The sequence below is a fragment of the Macrotis lagotis genome, chromosome 8 (genome assembly GCF_037893015.1).
Source record: "Macrotis lagotis isolate mMagLag1 chromosome 8, bilby.v1.9.chrom.fasta, whole genome shotgun sequence".
In the NCBI taxonomy this organism is placed as follows: Eukaryota; Metazoa; Chordata; class Mammalia; order Peramelemorphia; family Peramelidae; genus Macrotis; species Macrotis lagotis.
In genome coordinates this window covers 49,527,419-49,544,734 of record NC_133665.1, presented here as the reverse complement: position 1 = coordinate 49,544,734, position 17,316 = coordinate 49,527,419, and the positions used below count along the sequence as shown (strand labels likewise).

General features: G+C 39.4%; 1 protein-coding gene across 2 annotated transcripts; it reads right to left on the bottom strand.

Annotated features, from left to right (window-relative positions):
- Positions 1-11,977: 11,977 nt before the first annotated feature.
- C8H16orf90 (chromosome 8 C16orf90 homolog) lies at positions 11,978-15,374 on the bottom strand. 2 transcript variants are annotated; one of them, XM_074196867.1, is made up of 4 exons: positions 15,247-15,374; positions 14,002-14,349; positions 12,902-12,984; positions 11,978-12,524 (listed from the first exon to the last, which is right to left on the bottom strand). In XM_074196867.1, exons 1-4 carry the CDS (start codon positions 15,290-15,292, stop codon positions 12,426-12,428), a joined length of 576 nt encoding a protein of 191 aa, XP_074052968.1. In that variant the 5' UTR covers positions 15,293-15,374; the 3' UTR covers positions 11,978-12,425. The 2 variants fall into 2 exon arrangements, with proteins under 2 accessions (XP_074052968.1, XP_074052969.1); XM_074196868.1 differs by lacking the exon at positions 12,902-12,984 and having other exon boundaries at positions 15,247-15,373.
- Positions 15,375-17,316: the final 1,942 nt, after the last annotated feature.

Below are 17,316 nucleotides of genomic sequence, written 5' to 3'. Positions count from 1 at the left end.
TGGACCGGGACTGAAACCTGCAATGCAGTGATGATCATAAAAGAACTTGAGTACTAAGTTCCTATTTTTTTTAAAACATGGTGTCTTTGGGCTTTAATATAGCACAGGAAGCTAAGAAGTTAGATGGTTTTTCAGGAGACTACATTTTTTGGTGAGATTAGGATGATTAGAGGAGAAAAAAAGGATAGAATACTCAAATCCCCAGCAGGCCTGAATTCAAGTCCAAGTCTTGGGGCATTGGACATGTTAGCTTCATCTTTAAGATAGAACTGTAATACACTTACTGCCTATGTCAACGAACTACTGTAAAGATTACATGAGAGAATTGTTGGCAACCAAAAGAATTATGAATTTTCATGAGTTCCTCTACTAAATGATCTATCCAGGAAAAATAGGGAGCTAGTAGAAAGCACAAGCTGCCTCAGATGGTATCCAGGTAACTGACTTACTTCCCAGGGTAATAACAGATACCTAGACAGACAGAGAAAGCATTATGTCTACTGTGTATCGGGTACTCTGTTAAGTGTTGAGGTTACAGATAACAGACTAGCAAGAAACACTTGCTACCCTAAGGGAGCTTATGTTCTAATGGGAAACGACAACATAAAGGTACTGGAAATTGGAAGGGGAAAGTTGGGGAAGGGAAGAAGAGCAATGAGGGAGGAACAACATGGAGAACAGAAGGGGGCAGTGGCTAGACAGAGTCCAGGCAATAGTGAAATGAGACTTGACTGGGGTCCTTCCCAAAAATGGGAAGATAGTAGTGAGGAAAAGTAGGGCACCTGACCATATATTTCCCAGATGGCAATGCAGCAGGCAAGGAGGAGGTGCATAAAAGAATTAGTGGATGTGATTGATAGTGGTCTTTGAAAGTCTGTGAATGGAAGAGGTGCTATATAAGCTTAAAGGAAGTTAAATGCAAATTTTCAAGAGAGAAATCCTGATAAAGGTTAATGGACTTGACTTTGAATGTTGGTAAAATGCTAGAATGCTATTAGAGGGATGGTTATTCAACATTTAGAAAGCCATCAGAATTTTGTGTGCTATTTTTTCAGATCATGCCAAATTATTCTCATTTCATTATTTTATTAGGTTATTAGACTGAAAGGTCAGAAAGTGAATGATAAAGCAGTTATTAAATGTTTATTATGTGCCAGTGCTAGAAATACAATGAGATAATCCCTGCTTACAAGGAGCTCACATTCTCATATGGGGGAAATGCATAGAGGGGACTAGTGGCCAGTAAAGGGAATTCTTGTCTGGGGAAATTAATAGGAGCTGGTGAGTTGCTATATGGGATATCTCATAGATAAATAGTAGACATAGCATCCAAGTTGTTTTATCTTTTGTAATTCTATTTCTGATTTCATTAAGAATATTATCTACAGCTGTGAGAAGTATATGATTTCATTTTCTACTAATTTTTTTAACATTATCTTTAATATTAAGGTCATGTACGCTTTTAGGGTGTTTTGTGTAATATGGTATGTAAGGTGTTGGTCTAAGCTTAATTTCTGTCACTGCACTTTATTTTAGCTTAATCTATTTTAAGTCAATTATATTCTCTCTGAACTTTCCCTCACCCTTAAACTGTCCCCCCACATAAATATACACCTCCCATTTGTTACCCCTTTCCCTAATTTTAGTTTTACTTAACATATATTAGTTCCTTTTACTTTCTTCCTTTTATCTGATTATATAATTATTGCCTTCTTTTTCTCTTAAGTAGCAAAAATTAAGTCCCCTTTCCACTTTTCTGTTCAACTTTTGTTCATTAGTTTTTAAAATTTCATTTTCTGAGACTTAAAAAAAAATTACTCTCAATGTCATTATTTATCTTCATTTTCTGCATATTCTATATTTTTAATTCTTTAATATCCCTTAAACTTTCTTTAGTCTCTATATTCCTCATGGAATTAATGTTTCTAAGGTACCTATGTTAAGTTTCTTCATTATTACCTTCTAAATCTTACCTCTTGATCCTCTTTTTATGTTGTGGCTCTCTCTTAGAAAAACCAGTTCCTACAGATAGAGAGGAATTTTCCTAAATCCCTGATTATATAATTTATTATTAACTTTTGTCCTCCCCATGGTCATTTTCCCCTACTTGCCTTGACATCTCTTCCCTGCACTCTCACCTTTTTGAGTATCAGTTACTTCTGGAATTCCATTTTTCATCCTCCTGAGGTAAAAATAAGTGGTCTCTTTATGTACCACACCCCTGCAGATTATAGTCATCACAGGGGTTTCAGCTCCCTTTATAAATTCTCTTCTCTGATGGGAACATTTATTAGTGATATCCCCTCCCGCTACTGATTTTCCTTTTTTCTCAATTCCTCCTCATGCCTCCTTACTTCTCCTCCTGAAGGCTCTTTTCTTCAGAAATTACAAAATGTATTTTCTATTCATCATAAGCCTTTAACTAGATTAGGATTTATGACATATTTCCCTCTTATCTTCTTTCTTCCATCCCCTCTTTCATGTATCTTTCCAATCTCCAATTTAGCTCCACAAAACACATCAATTCACTTGTAGGTCTGGTAGGTCATGAGTTTGAATGCATGATATTCTAGGCCTCTTTCTCCACCATGACTTTTTTGATTTCTTTCAATCTTGTCTCCCATGTGAATTTAGAAAGAAATCTAGTGTGTTAATTTGTTGTGATTTTACTGTTGCTACATTTGTTTATCTTTCTTGCATGACTGTTGTTTGAGATGTCTGACAAGCAAATACTTTTATCAAGTCTGGTTTTCCTTTTAGGAATGTTTTGAATACTACTTTTTTCATTAATGGTAGTCTCTGGATTGTAGGGTTTATCACCTTGGGTTACACAGTATTCCCTTGATTACTGCAGATTCTGGTGGATGCAGAATAGTTTTATGTTATTCAAATTTCCTTTTCTTCATATTTGTAGGTCTTTATTCTGGTTGATTGCAGAATTTGTTATTATTGCAATTGTTCAATCTAATCCCTGTCTTGGTCTTTATAGCATAAGTTTTGTTATATTGGTTTTTTCTGGAGGCAATCTGTGGATTCTTTTGATTGGTATTTTAAATGTTTTATGGGTTTAAAAGTTCTGGTCAGTTTTCTTGCAATATGATATTCAATGTTTTTCTGGGAGATTTATAATTCTTATGTTATTTCCATACATTGTGTATTTATTTTCAATTTTTATTTATTTAAGGCAATAGAGTTAAGTGACTTGCCCAAGGTCAGACACCTAGGCAATTATTAAGTGTTTGAGGTTGGATTTGAACTCAAGTCTTCCTGACTCCAGGGCTGATGCTCCATCCACTGTGCCACCTAGCTGCTGGAGGTCACTTAATGTTATTACTTTTTGCCTCTCTTCTTCAGATTGTCCTTAACTTCTGTGTATTTTCATTCCCACTTAGTTAATTTTTTTTTTTGGTGAAACAACCTTGGTTTCAAGTTTTTATATTCTGCCAATTATTTCTGCAATGCAAGCCATAAATTATGCTTTCACAATAGTTATTTCTCTTTTACACTATTCAAGAATATCCTGTTGTGATTTTGTGCTCTTGGGAATCCTCTGTCTCAGCAAGTGGTGATTAATTTCCTTTGTCTTGCAATATTTATTCATAGATGTCTGGACTTTTTTGGCTGCTCTAGTGGTTATATTGATTTCTGTTAATATCTTCCCTATTTTATGTGCTTATACTCAAAGTCTTTAACTGAGTTTTCTTCCTCCTGAGATTTTTGATAATTTCATTTTCCCTTCTTTATATTGCTCTCTTGTATGTTATCTGATTCCTCTTTGACTTTGATTTCCCTTAGATCTAGATCTTACAGTTGTCTCATCCATCTCCCATGCTGGGTAATTCATATTTTACTGGCTTTGATCTCTGTCCCAAGTGACTTGGGGATGGGGGTGGGGGCAGGGGAGACAGAATTGGTTCCATCTGTGGGTGCTGGGCTTACCCCTCAGGTTTAATAGAATACCATATAGACTCATATATATCCTTCTGCAGTTTCATTTCTTCCTCAGTTGTCTAGCTGAGCTCTGTTGCAACAGAAAGTAGTGCCACACTGTTGCCCCAGCCAGGGAAAACTTCTATTTTTTTATTTTTCCATGGTACTGAAAGGAACTGATAAAACTGAGTTCTTTTAGCCCATAGATCAGCTTATACAGTCATATTACTGGAATGTGGTGGGCAGTAAAGGCAGGAGTATTGAGTGAATTAAAGGTTAGAGATTAGCCTTCTCTGGTGTTTGTTCATCATATTGTTATTTCATGGGATTCTTGTTGGAAGCAGTAGATTGTGGAAGCAGCAGAAATTGCTTTCTTTTGTGTGTAATTTTTATTCTAGAGAGGTTGAAAAGGCTGTGAGAATCAGAGGACATGTATCTGTCCAATGGGAAAACTGTTGTAAAGATCTAGCAAAATGGTGACTGTGCTTTGTAAGGTTAGGAGCTATACGTAAGTTATTTTAAATGCCTCATTTTCTAGGCCTTCTCTATGATTTTTAAACTTCTATTCCTCTTAAGGTTTAGTACAAGTCTTCCTTGAGCTGTGAATACTAATTTGGGATCATTTGACTAGAACATGGTACTAATAAAGGTCATAGGTTCAGTCCTTGCCTAGGTAAAGTAGCATTCCCCAGAGAGAACCTGTTTCAAAAAGAAAAAAAAATTCCTCTTTTACAGACTAAGTCTTTTGGGAAATATTTGCAATTGATCACAAGATCAACCATATAAGAATATGGGAGTGGCTCAACAAAACCCATCCCTACAATTGGAGAGAAAACTTAGAAGCTCCCTTGCTGGAGGATAATAGTGTGTGCAATATTATCTGCATATTTAGTTTTACCCAGTATGTTGGTCCTAAGAATCAGAAAATAGTTTGGAACTTGATTTTAATTTACTGGTGATAGTAGCATGTTGATCTAAGTATTTTGGAAGCAAATTAAAATCCCCTCAGTGATCCCAACTTGTTTTGATAGAGCTTTGTGGGAGTTCCATATAGTGAGAGAATTGGGCTAGATATCTCTCAGGATTCTAATCAGTTCCAACATTTTATGTTGTAAGTTTTATTATTCTGAAGTTTTATTATTCTAAGAAGCCTCTCAAATGCTGGTGAACAATCACTTTGGTATGTGGGAAAAGGTGTAATCAGGTGATTTTTCAGGCTCTCTCTATGTGTCATCAGAGTCATAAGGGTTCAGGTGCCAGAGAGCAATTATTTGGCAATTGTTAACTTGCCTGAGGTGTAGTTTGGGCTATGCTGAAGCCTTTTTTTTGACATTAGAGGGGCACATTACACAACATCAAATGACTTACATTTGTTTATGATTGGGAGGAGTACTAGGAGCTACATTGTGTTTTACCACATGGGTAGAACTCAACTTGACTTCCAGTATCCTCACTATTCAAATCAAAGGTATTTCATGCCAGAGTTGGACTGGAATCTAAGTATTCTGACTCCAATTGCTGCAATTGTTCATTAAACTATATTACTTCTAATTATCCTATTCTTGTTCATGTCTGACAGAGATGAGGAGAGAGCAGTCTCAGCATAGGTATAAGGAGGCTCTACAGTAGATTTCAGAGGAATTGAACCCAGGCAGAAATATGACTTCTATACAGAATATAGGGACTATGTAGTCAACCTTAATACTAAGGTGTGGATATAGCCTATCACTCTACTGTAATCTGTCTGAGGATCTTTGCTCATTTTCGTGTCATTGGATAGTAGTAGATTTGGTAGTTTATACCAAACACAATCTGCATTTGGTAACTACTTGAACTAAATCTTTGAAACTTGCAAGATATCCTCCAATTACTAATAAAGAATGCTTATTGGGCATTTGGATTCATTCTTCCTTTTGACTTTGGTTTGTATGGGGAAAATGGAAAGCAAGTCAGAGAAATAAACTTGACCAACTGTTCTTGTTGTCTCCGCTTTAAATGAGAAAATAAATGGGAAGTTGGCCTCAGAGACAGAAAATCCTGGATTTAACCCTTCCCTCTGACATTTACTCATTGTTGATTCTGGGCAAGGCACAATGAATCATTTAACTACTCAGGTTACTGCATTATTGGGACCCTGCCCTATCTGCAAGTGGCAAGAGTTTCCACTTCAGGAAATTCCCTACACCAGTGAAACCATAACTCTGAACCAATTACTTTATTTTTCAAACTTAATTTTTTTCAACTAACTAAAATCTGTCTTTTCCCTCACTTCTGCCTCTCCCCTCATTGAAAAAGAAAAAAAAGTACTGTATAGCGAAGCAAAACATATTCTCACATTAGCTATATCTGTGTTGTGTGTGTTTATACACCCACAAATGCATGAATACACACACATATATGTATGTGTATATAAATGTATATTCACAAACATACACACTTACATGTGTGTCCCAATCTGCACTGAGTCCTTCACTTCTCAGTGAATATGTGTAATATTCTTGAGTGCTCTGGAATCAGAATTGTGGACCAGTCATTTTAATTTCTATCAATGTATCCCCTGCATTACTTTAGCACTGTTGCTTAATGGTTCATAAGGGTCTGAATTTGATATTTTTATTCCTGGAAGTTATATTTCTTTTTTTGGAAATTGACTCAAAAATGTTTTGATCACATACTTTATATGTGATCACAAACTATGTGAATAGAAATATAATGGCCTGCTTGAGGGCCATCGTTCTCTTGTCCTAATCAGACCATATCTGTAGTATTGTGTCCAAGTTGCAGCATGGGTGACCAGAACAATGAGAGGACACAATATTTTGTCTTATCAGTTTAAAACTTGTGCTTATGCTTCTTCAACTGTGCTTTGAACTCTCTCAAGGTGACCATCCAACTGCTGGACAGGATATCCTTCGAGCAAGAAATTCTGCTGCCAGTTACTATGATCAATGGATGGGGGGAGGGGAGGAAAATCCCCTTTCTCCTGTTCCTATCAAGAAGTAAACAGCTAAAATCATCTGCCTACCTCTTTCTCTACTACCTCTTTCTCTCAAACACAGGTCCACTTATGAAAAGTTTGCATATTTATACTTGTCTCAGAGGAATATTCACATCTTAAACACATCAACAACTCAATATACATAGTTATGTTCAGGGACTAACTTAAATAAGCTTGAGTTGGAAGAGGACCAAATTCTCATACAGTAGATGGACCTAGTTATGACTGGCCTGGAGATTTAGAGGGAATGTGATAGCTGTTTTGAAATAGGTAGTATTTGGATGAGGAATTTGACTTGATCCTCTTGACTCAGAAGGCAAAACTAGAACCAGTGGATGAAAGTTACAGGGAGGTATATTTTTCTTACAGCATAATCTCTAAGGATCATGAAGAAAAGGAAAAGGGAAAGATCTCAATTTTTAAAAAAGAGACTGGTAGAGTTTATAAATTGATGGCCATTGATCTAGAACTTTAATTGAAGTTCTAGATCATTGACTGATTCCTTGCAAAATTATAGAATGATGAACATCTAGAAAAATTGTGACCATAGAATTTCATAAAGAACAGATTGTGCCAGCTATAAAACTGTAGCAACATTTCCAGGATAGCTACTTTTTTCTAATGGAGGAGAGGGTATTAAACACTTTAAAAATAATCATTTATGTTGAGCAAAAATATTCTGTTTCAAGGAATATTTTTTTACCCAAAAAGTTTGAAAATACTTTTAAATAAAAAAACAGGAGTCTGTGCCCTGTGATTTACTTTCTTGATATAGTAACTTGACTGATAGATCAAGGGACTACTGTGAATAAAATTTTCCTAGATTTTATCAAAGCATTAGATGATCTCTCATACAATGCTTGTGAACAAGCTGGATGTATATAGGCTTGTTAATTGAAGCTGGTTGAATGGCTAGACCTAAATAGCCATTAATGGTTTGAATCAAACTAAAAAGATTTTGAAAGGAGTGCCCCGGGGATCTGCCCTTGATATGTACCTAACACAGAGTAGATGCTTACTAAATATAGGCTGAATGACCCTTTTAACATTCAAAAAAATTTCTTGGATAAAGGGATAGCAAACATATCAACAGATGTCACAAAACTGAGAGGATAGGTAGTACACTGAATGATAGTCATGATCCAAAATGACCTTTAGGGTCTAGAAAGTTGGGCCAAATCAAATAAGATGAAATTAGGAATAAATGCACTTGAATTAAAAAAATAAACTTTCCAAACATAAGAGGGGTGTGTGTGTGTGTATGTGTGTGCACATAGGGAAGCAGAATATGGCTAGATAGCAATTCTGAAAAAAGATCACAGTTTTAATAGATTCTAAGTGAATATAAATTAACATTACATTATGTATGATATTTAAAAAGCTAATTTCAATCTAAAACTTCATTAAAAGAGGTATAATGTCCAACACTAGGGAGGTGATGGTACCATTGAACTCTGCCTTGGTCAGACCATATCTGAAGTATATTTGGGCACCAAATTTTAGGGGATACATTGCTTAATTGGAGAACTCTGTGTGTATACATTTGAATTATTTCCATGTATTCTGTATTATAATCACCTTGTTCACCACACTTGGTATTCTGTTCTCCTGCCTCCATAATTTTGTGCAAGATAGCCTCTATTCCTGAAATGATTTATATACTGTATCTCTACTTCTTGGAATCCTGGGCTTCCTTCAAGACTCTGCCTCAGGTGCCAAATCCTCCATGAAGCCTTTCCTAATTCTCCTGGTGTTAGTGTTCTCTCTTCAAATTATCTTGTATTTACTTATGTTTACATGTGTCTTCAAGGAAAATGTAAACAACTTGAAGGCAGGTATTTATTTTGTACAGGATGTCATCTTTGAAAATATTAAAAGGGTCAAAGGAAGGTCCATGGGGCACACCATTCAATACCTTCTAAAACTTAACATAGGTTATGAAGTTTAGAGATCATACCCTATGAAAATCATTTGTGCTATCTTCAGGATTTACAAGGATATAAGCTTTGATTGTTAGATGGAAAAAGTTTGAATTCATCTTGACTCCAGAGGAGAGAATTAGTAGCAGTGAGTAGAAGTTGTGAAGAGGAAGACTTGGTACAGGGTTAACTTGCTACAAATGAATTAAAGCAGAATGGGCTGCTTACTTGGTAGTGTTAAACTTCCCATGATGCTATGAAGCAAAAACTGGATGATCATTTGTAATCAACTAGATTCTTGTGGAAATCTGAGGGGTTCTGTGATAAGAGCTAAATAAAGCCTGTCTCAAATTCTCCAATGATGAAATAAGCTGCCTTATGGGGTATCAGCTTCATCAGCACTGGAGATACTTTTATCTAGCTTCATGTGAGCTCATTTATATAAAGTTTTCTACAAATGTTAAAGCTTTCTATAAAACGAATCTAGCCAATTCTAATAGAGCATTTAGATAAAGACTTTACAGTTTGCAAAGCATTTACAAATTTATTTTATCTTCACAACCACCTGTGAGGTACTGTTACCACTAATTTTACAGATGAAGATACCATGGCAGCTAGAGACTGACTTCATAACTCTGGGTCTAGTACTTTATTCACTTGCAATACCTAGCTGCCTCAGTTTCTTTTGAAGGGGGGATTTTCCATTTAGGGATGAATCTCATACTAGATAATTTTGAAATTAAATCAAAGATTTTGAGTCTAAGATATTAAATATACCAGACACATTTTTACTCATGCATTTGCAATCTAAGACTTGTTCATGGCTGTACAGGAGTCAGTCTTCAGAGGTTCTAAGTCTGCCATTTTTTAAAATGTGTCAGTCAGGATGTGTGTCTGTTGTGGGAGTCTTAATTTTACTATTTTACTAAAGAGTTGAAAAGTCAAGACTCTTCCTCCCCCCACCCTGGTACACTATATCTTTTACTATAAAAGTGTTGTGTTTCTCAGGTCCTGTTTTTTTATGTTTTATTGATGCTTTTTAAAAAAGTTATTTCTACTTCCCAACAATTTCCGCCCCCTTCTCAATAGAACTCTCCCTTTTAACAGTTAAGCACAGTTAAGCAAAGCAAACCACCACATTGGTTCCGTGTCACAATGGATCATTAATTCTGTACCTTGACTCAACCACTCATGTCCCAAGGTCAGCCCCCAGTTTCCTTCCCTGTCCAGAAAGTGTATTTCTGGATGCCTGCCAAGATTTCTTTGGGGAGTTGTTTGAGACAAGAGTTTTAACTCCTTGAGTGCAGGAATTTTTCATTTTTTCCATTTTTATATCCATATTGCCTATCATTATGCTTAGCATAGGAGGCACTGAAATGCTTATGGATCACATTTTTCTAAATAATGCATTTCAGTACCCTGGAGAAGCACCATGGTATGAGAGATTGTAAGACCACCTAAATTTGAAACCTGTTACTGACAATGAATCATTTTTTTCTAGATCTCCCTCAGTTTTCTACTTTGTACAATGAGGAGTCTGGACTAATTCATCTACAAGTTCCCTTCTGGCTTTGATATTCTATGATGACTTCCTCCTAGCCCTGCTTTGAGATATTTCAGCTTCCCCCTCTTCCTTGATCCCTCATCAATGTGTTCCCTCAGCAGCACAAAAGTGGCAGGTATCTGGAACCAACAAATTCCCTGTCCTTTCCTTTCCCCGATACCTGACAGGAAAGCCTCTGGGCTTGGTTGATGGGAGCAGAATCTCCCACTTATGATCTGGTGTCACCATTCCCTCAATCCCAATTTCTATTAACTGGAGAATATTTTTTACCAATTAGGAGAATTTGACTAGAACCTTAGGGAAATGAGAGGGAAGAGGTAAAATAGCTCTGATGGAATTTAAAGACATTTTAGTAGAGAGAAGGGGGAAGTTATATAGGGCCAGAGGAACCTCATACTATATGGTTTGCTACAAATTCCACCTAATTCAAGTAGTCTGGCAAGAAGACAAACTTCCCAGGTGGCCCACTGAATACTATTTCTTACTACACTTACACATCACACAAATAGCTCCTAAGAGTCTGGTGCTCAGTAGGTCATTCATATTGGTAGGGTAGAGTTGGAGACATAAGGATAACCCATATCCTTGTTCACAGAAGCTGTTGTGTAGCCCCCATTAAGGTAGGTAGAATTCCAGAGAGGAGTAATCCCCAAGTCTTTTTAACCTGACCCTTTTTCTGGATAGATGGATTGTTGGCATGATACCTCCTGTCAAGAAGAGAGATGCAAGGATACCACAAACCCCAGCCTGAACCCCACAAAGGATCCAGAAGGCAATCCTCCCCCTTCCCTCAAATCCTTGTCTTTCTGTCCTCCCAGCCTTCCCTCACCTCCCCACCTTACACAGCTTGCCTGTTGCTAAGCAATGTGGCTAATGAAGAAGTTACAGCAGATTTCCCCTTTCCCATTCATATCAGCTTCTTCCTAGTAGGGATCAATGGAAGCTGGAGCCTCTGGCATTGACTGACCAGCTGGAGCCAAGCCTGAGAGATAGTGAAAACTCAGGATCATAGAGTTAGAGCTAGAAGGGTCCTTGAAGGTCATTTAGTACAACCTCCTCATTTTACATTTAAGAAAAGCAAGGCCCAGAAAAATTAAGGGAAGACTTGCCCAGGATTAAACAGATAGTGTTGGAAATGGAATTTAAACCCAGGTCTTCCTAACACCACATCTGGTATTCTATCCACTCTATGAGATGCTTTCTCTATAATATGTACATAGAAGTGGGATTGGAGATCTTCAGGGAGGATTAATAATATAGACCCTTATGGGGCAGCTAGTTGGCGCAGTGGATAAAGCACTGGCCCTGGTGGAGTCAGGAGTACCTGGGTTCAAATCCAGTCTCAAACACTTAATAATTACCTAGCTGTGTGGCCTTGGGCAAGCCACTTAACCCCATTTGCCCTGCAAAAAAAAACCTAAAAAAAAATAATATAGACCCTCAGAGAAGAAAGGTACAACCCTGATCCCAATACCCAAGCCCCTGATATTCACTGGTCATTTCCCTGGGCCTTCTGGAAATGTCCTTTTGTAAACCTGGGCAGGAGGTAGGGGCCTAGAGGCAGACTTGAGGATGGACAGACCTCTCCCTTTATTCAGATGTAGGACCTGCTGGTTCCCAGGTCTGCTTGACTGGGATTATCTGCCTTCGACACCATCTCCGAGGTAATAGAGTATGTAGTGCATGCCTGGGCTGCTTGGACCACTGCCCCTGCTTCTCCTTTCTCCGACCCTCAGGTGGGAACCTCTTCCCTCTCCTCTCACTTCCCTGAGACCCCAGTCAGACTCCCCTCCGAGGGAACTTCCTCAGCTGTCTTGGCATCCTGGAGGGCTGCTTGCCAGGGGAAGCTTGGAGAATCTGGAGGGAGGCTGTTCTCCCAGGGACCTGTAGCCTCAGGCCATTCCCTCCACTTGCCCCCAGAGCTGGGGGCACCAGCCCTGATGCTTGGGACCACCCTATGGCCTCTCCTGGGCCCCAGGCCTGGTCCTCTTGCACATGGGACAGGTTGACTCCTCTAAGGCTCCCCATGACCTCTTGGGCCTGAAGCCTGAGCCCTCAGGTGGCCTGGGCTGGGAGAGGACACCCTTGGTTGGGTCGGTGCTGGAGCTGGAAGCTGAGGAAGAGGGGAAGAAACATGTTAATAATGAGAATGTGTGGCAATAGGGCAGGGTGGTATGGTGAGAACAGGGGCACACAGCCCAATCTGTAATTCCCATTGTAGATCAATGGACAACCTCAATAGTCTATACAAACATGAGCTCCTCTCTAGAACAACTTTAAAGGACGGGTATACATCTAACTAACCCCTCACCCCCTGGAAGTTGGGATGACCTAAGGGACAAGCTGAGGCCCAGAGATGCTAAGGGACTTGGCCAAGGGTCTTCTCACTCTCAAGCCAAGGCTTTTCTTCAATGACACAATGTTTCCTGGTTCTAACCCGCACAAGATCACAATTCTTCCTGAGTTAGACAGGGATACAGTGCTCTTTACCTGGGATCTAAGGGGCAGAAGTATGGGTCTTTTAGCCTCAGATCTGCTCAGGCCCATGGTTGGAAGGTCACAAGGAGATGGTCCTGGGAAAAAAAATGGCCTGGGACTTGGGTCTCTACAAGGAAGGTTATAAAAAGCCTGGAAAGGGGGATTTAAATATACTCAACCACATATTCATACATACACAGTCATCATCACATACACACAACCAGCTCTAACTACCCATCCAAAGACATAAACCACCAGCACTCCAAGGTATTACATACTTCCTGTAATACACATGCATATTAAATATATATGGATATATGTATAACAAATTATAAATAATGTTTGTATGATGTGTCTATACATATAATATTCATGTGTATTATGCTATACATACATGTAGATAGGCAAGAATGCCTAAACATACATATGCAGCTATCACAAATTATCCCCATATTCACCTCCATCATCTCACATAAATACACTCCCACACTCTCTATACAGATTCACATCCAACGTGTATCTACATCATACACACCTTTATCCAATTAAACACACACACATAGTCATACACAGACAAATACATCCAGACACCCAGGTACCAACATATATTCAGTCATCCCGATATACCCCCCACTCTCCTATGTATTCAACCACTACAATGCTATGCCTATAGGCCCAGCAAAACCATTTATCCCACATCCAGCCTCCCACTTAGCAATCTGTCAACCCTCCCCTCGCCCCAACATAAATCTGCATGCCTCTTCTCTGCCCCATGAGATCCATGAACCTGGGTACAAAGAGAATTTTTCTGCTCCCTGATCTAGCTGGTCTAGCCTAGATGGAGTAGGAGAGCAGGGAAGAGGGATAAATGGCTGAACTTACCAATACTTAAGCTGCATAAACTTCAGTGAATCCTTGCTAATCCTTTCTACCCCAAATGCTGCCAGTTCTCCAGGCTGTGCCACTGGAGCAGGTTTATGATGAAAAGGTACTCACCCTCCTTTAAGCCCCACCTTTAATACCCTGTTCCCTGGGATTGCTTCTAGCTTGGCTGGGGCACCCTTCCTGATTTCCCAGAGTTCTGTTCCTGGCCCTGTCATGGGCATCCTCACCTGTACTCCCTAGGTTCTCCCTGGGTGGTTGGGGACCTGGTGAATCCAGGGGGTGGTTGGTAGAGCTCAGAGGGCCAGAAAGATCGAGGGCCCATGCCCCGCCCTTGGGCCGTGGGAGGCAGCCCCCTGCCATTAGCCTCCCCAGCCAGTGACTCTCGCACTGGCCGGCAGGTTGCATGCTGCTGGGCAGATAGAGTGCCAGGCTCCGAAGGTGACGAAGACGGAAGTTCTTGGGCTTGCTGCCTGGTGGGCTGGGGCACTGCTGCCTCCGGGCCCCCAGACCCCCCTCGTAGATGTTGGGGGGAGTGTCGGCGCTGCCTGGGCAGCCCAAAGTCAGGCTCACTGCATCTAGGGCAAAAACACAGTCACCCTTCAGAGGGGCAGGGGGACACTCTCAGGGAGATACCCAGGAGAACTAGCCAACTTTCTTTTCCAGCTAATGCCCTGGGTCCTCCTTTCTTTACTTCTGTATAAGGATCAGTCTAAATAAGCCAGAGGTCATTAGTGTCTTGTTGGGTTCCAACTTTCCTTTTATCAGGTGGGTCCATTCATCTCCATATGGGTAGGTAAGTCCTATCCCCATTTTCTTTTCTTTCTTTAAATTTTTTTATTTTTTGCAAGGCAATGGGGTTAAGTGGCTTGCCCAAGGGCCACACAGCTAGGTAATTATCAAGTGTCTGAGGTTGGATTTGAACTCAGGTACTCCTGACTCCAGGGCCGGTGCTCTATCCACTGTGCCACCTAGCTGCCCCCCCATCCTCATTTTCAGAAAGCTTTGAGAGCAAAAAGAGTAAAAACATTTCGTGATAGGATGACTCGAGTCCTTCGGAAACCAAGAGATTCGAGTCTTTGCTTACCATTTAAAGGCCCATTCAAACTGGGAAGAGTTCTCTTTAGAACTACTGGACAGTGGACAGCTACTAGGAAGAATCACTAGGGAATAGTCTTCATGAAGCTGTAAGTGCTTCCCATTCCATCCCTTCCCATATTAAAGATGGATGTGTTTTAGGGAGTATTATTTTGGTCCCAATTTAGAGGTAAACTGGTCCAGAAAATAAGTGATTTGACAAGGCCATGAAGCCTCTAGGCACCAGAATCATCTTTTGATAAGTAGCCCACCTCTCAGTATTGATGGACTTGTATCTAGCACCATTATCATATTGATGGCCCTGGAATTTGGGAAGGACTTTTTTCTAACTCGTTTATCTCCTTTGCCAACTTCCTATCTCCTTCCCAGTACAATACCTTCTCTTATTCGCAGCTCAGAGAAAGCACAGACCAAAGCCTCCATTGAGGTCCAGTGTGGCTAGCTGGAGAAGCTGCCAGGGCTCCAACACCTTGGGTCCTCTCAAAATATCCTGGCCTAAAGTCTGGGGCTGCATGGCAACCCCACTGAACAGCTTTGTGATGTCATAACTAGGAATACTGTCCTTTCTTCCTCTCTGGCTGTCAGGGAGGGCCGGGGAAGAGGACAAGGTAATGGAAATATTAATCAAGTACCTCATTGATCCAAGCTTAAGACTTGTTCTAGACCTAGGACCACCACAATAGAGTGTGCCTAGTGCCAAAGATGAAAAAATACTGAGAGGAGGCAGGGTACCTAGTTTGTGGTTCTGGCTCTGATACTGGAGCATAGACATCAGGAGATTTAGAGCTGGAAGCCATTTTTGAAGATTATCTAGTCCAATCCCCCCCATAACAAATGAGGAAATTGATCTTAAATGACTTTCTCCCAAATCACACAGGTGATAAGAGCTCAAGAATTAGGATTCGAATCCAAAGCTATACTCTGGATAGTAATGCCAATTATCATGCTAACTATCTAGATAACTATAAACTCATACTTCATCTCTCTAGCCTCAGTTTTCTTATCTGCAAAAATGGGGATAATAAGCCTAATCTTTCCTCTGCCTGACATTTCTTCAATTTTAGATAAAGGAAAATTGCAATACTGAGTCCTTCCCATCTTGATATTTCCTTCCCAGCTACTTACTAGCTTAGTGACCGTGGGAAAATCACTTAATTTTTCTGAGCCTCAGTCTTCTCATCTGATCTAGCTGGGTGAGCTCTAAGATCCTTTCCAGCTTTATATTTATGATCAACCCTGCCTACCATGACTGTAGTCATCTTTTAGGCACACATACCCTAATTTTCCAAGAGAGATTTTTAGAATTTTAGCATTTAGAGCTAGAATGGATTTTTAGAAGTCTCTAGTCTAAGTCTCTTAATTTTAATGGTGTGAGGCAGCCCAATATATTAGGCAACATGTTCCAGATCACATAAACAAGGAAGAAAATAAAGTGGCTTGAAATCATGCTATATGTGGATCAACTGAAGGTAGCAGGAATATTTAACATGAAGAAGAGAAGACTTAGTAGGGACACAGGCATGATCTAATGGGATAGACACTGGATTTTAAATAATTTAACTCCTGACTCTGCTTCCTATTGCTTTATGATCTATATATATGCCATTCACCATGTCTCCCCAAGTCACTTTGTATTTTATGACTATAGATTTAGTGCTAGATGTTGTATCCCATTCAACCCAAGGAAAATATAAATTCATTGAAGATCTACCTGGAAGAGACTTACTCTTGATTTTGTATTCTTAGCACCTAAATGACCTAAAAACCCCATAATAATGATGTAAATAATTGAATGATGCAAATGATGAATCCCCAGATGAAAATCCCACAGTATATAAAGATGTTAAATTAAGGGAGGAAAAACTTGGCTATAAGATCACCAAGATTCTTTGGTGAGTACTTTTGCTCTGGTTGGAATGTTCTCTTTGCTCCTCCCCACTTATTCAAGTCCCCATCTCTTAACCAAAATTTGTGTTAAAATGCCATGATCTTCCCCCCTGCTACTCCCATAAATACAAACAGCACACTTCAATCATTTTCCCCCTCTGAAGAATGACATTAACTGCTCAATTCTTTTTAATACTACTTTATTTTATAATTACATGCAAAGATAGTTTTCAACATTTATCTTTTTTTAAGCTTTTGAGTTTTCACACTTTTCTACCTCCCTTTCCTCCCCCCTCCCCATGACACCAAGTAATGATAAAAGTTATACATGCACAGTCATGTTTTAACATTTCCGTATTAGTCATGTTGTGAAAGAAGAATCAGAACTAAAGGGGGAAAATGAGAAAAATAAAACAAGTTTTAAAATTTGAATATAGAATGCTTTGGTCTGCAATCAGACTCCAGTTTTTTCCTCTGGATGTGTATGGCATTTTCCAACACAAGTTTTTTAGAATTGTTCTTGATCACTGAACTCTGAGAGGATCTAAATCCATCAGGGT

Bases quoted from the DNA above. Each gene is read 5' to 3' on its own strand.
- C8H16orf90 (XM_074196867.1), bottom strand. From the start codon at position 15,292: ATGGAGGCTTTGGTCTGTGCTTTCTCTGAGCTGCGAATAAGAGAAG. The intron at 12,985-14,001 runs GTGAGGATGCCC...TTTTTTTCCCAG, and splicing joins GGAGAACCTAGGGAGTACAG to GACCATCTCCTTGTGACCTT. The intron at 12,525-12,901 runs GTAAAGAGCACT...CCTCTTCCTCAG, and splicing joins TTCTGCCCCTTAGATCCCAG to CTTCCAGCTCCAGCACCGAC.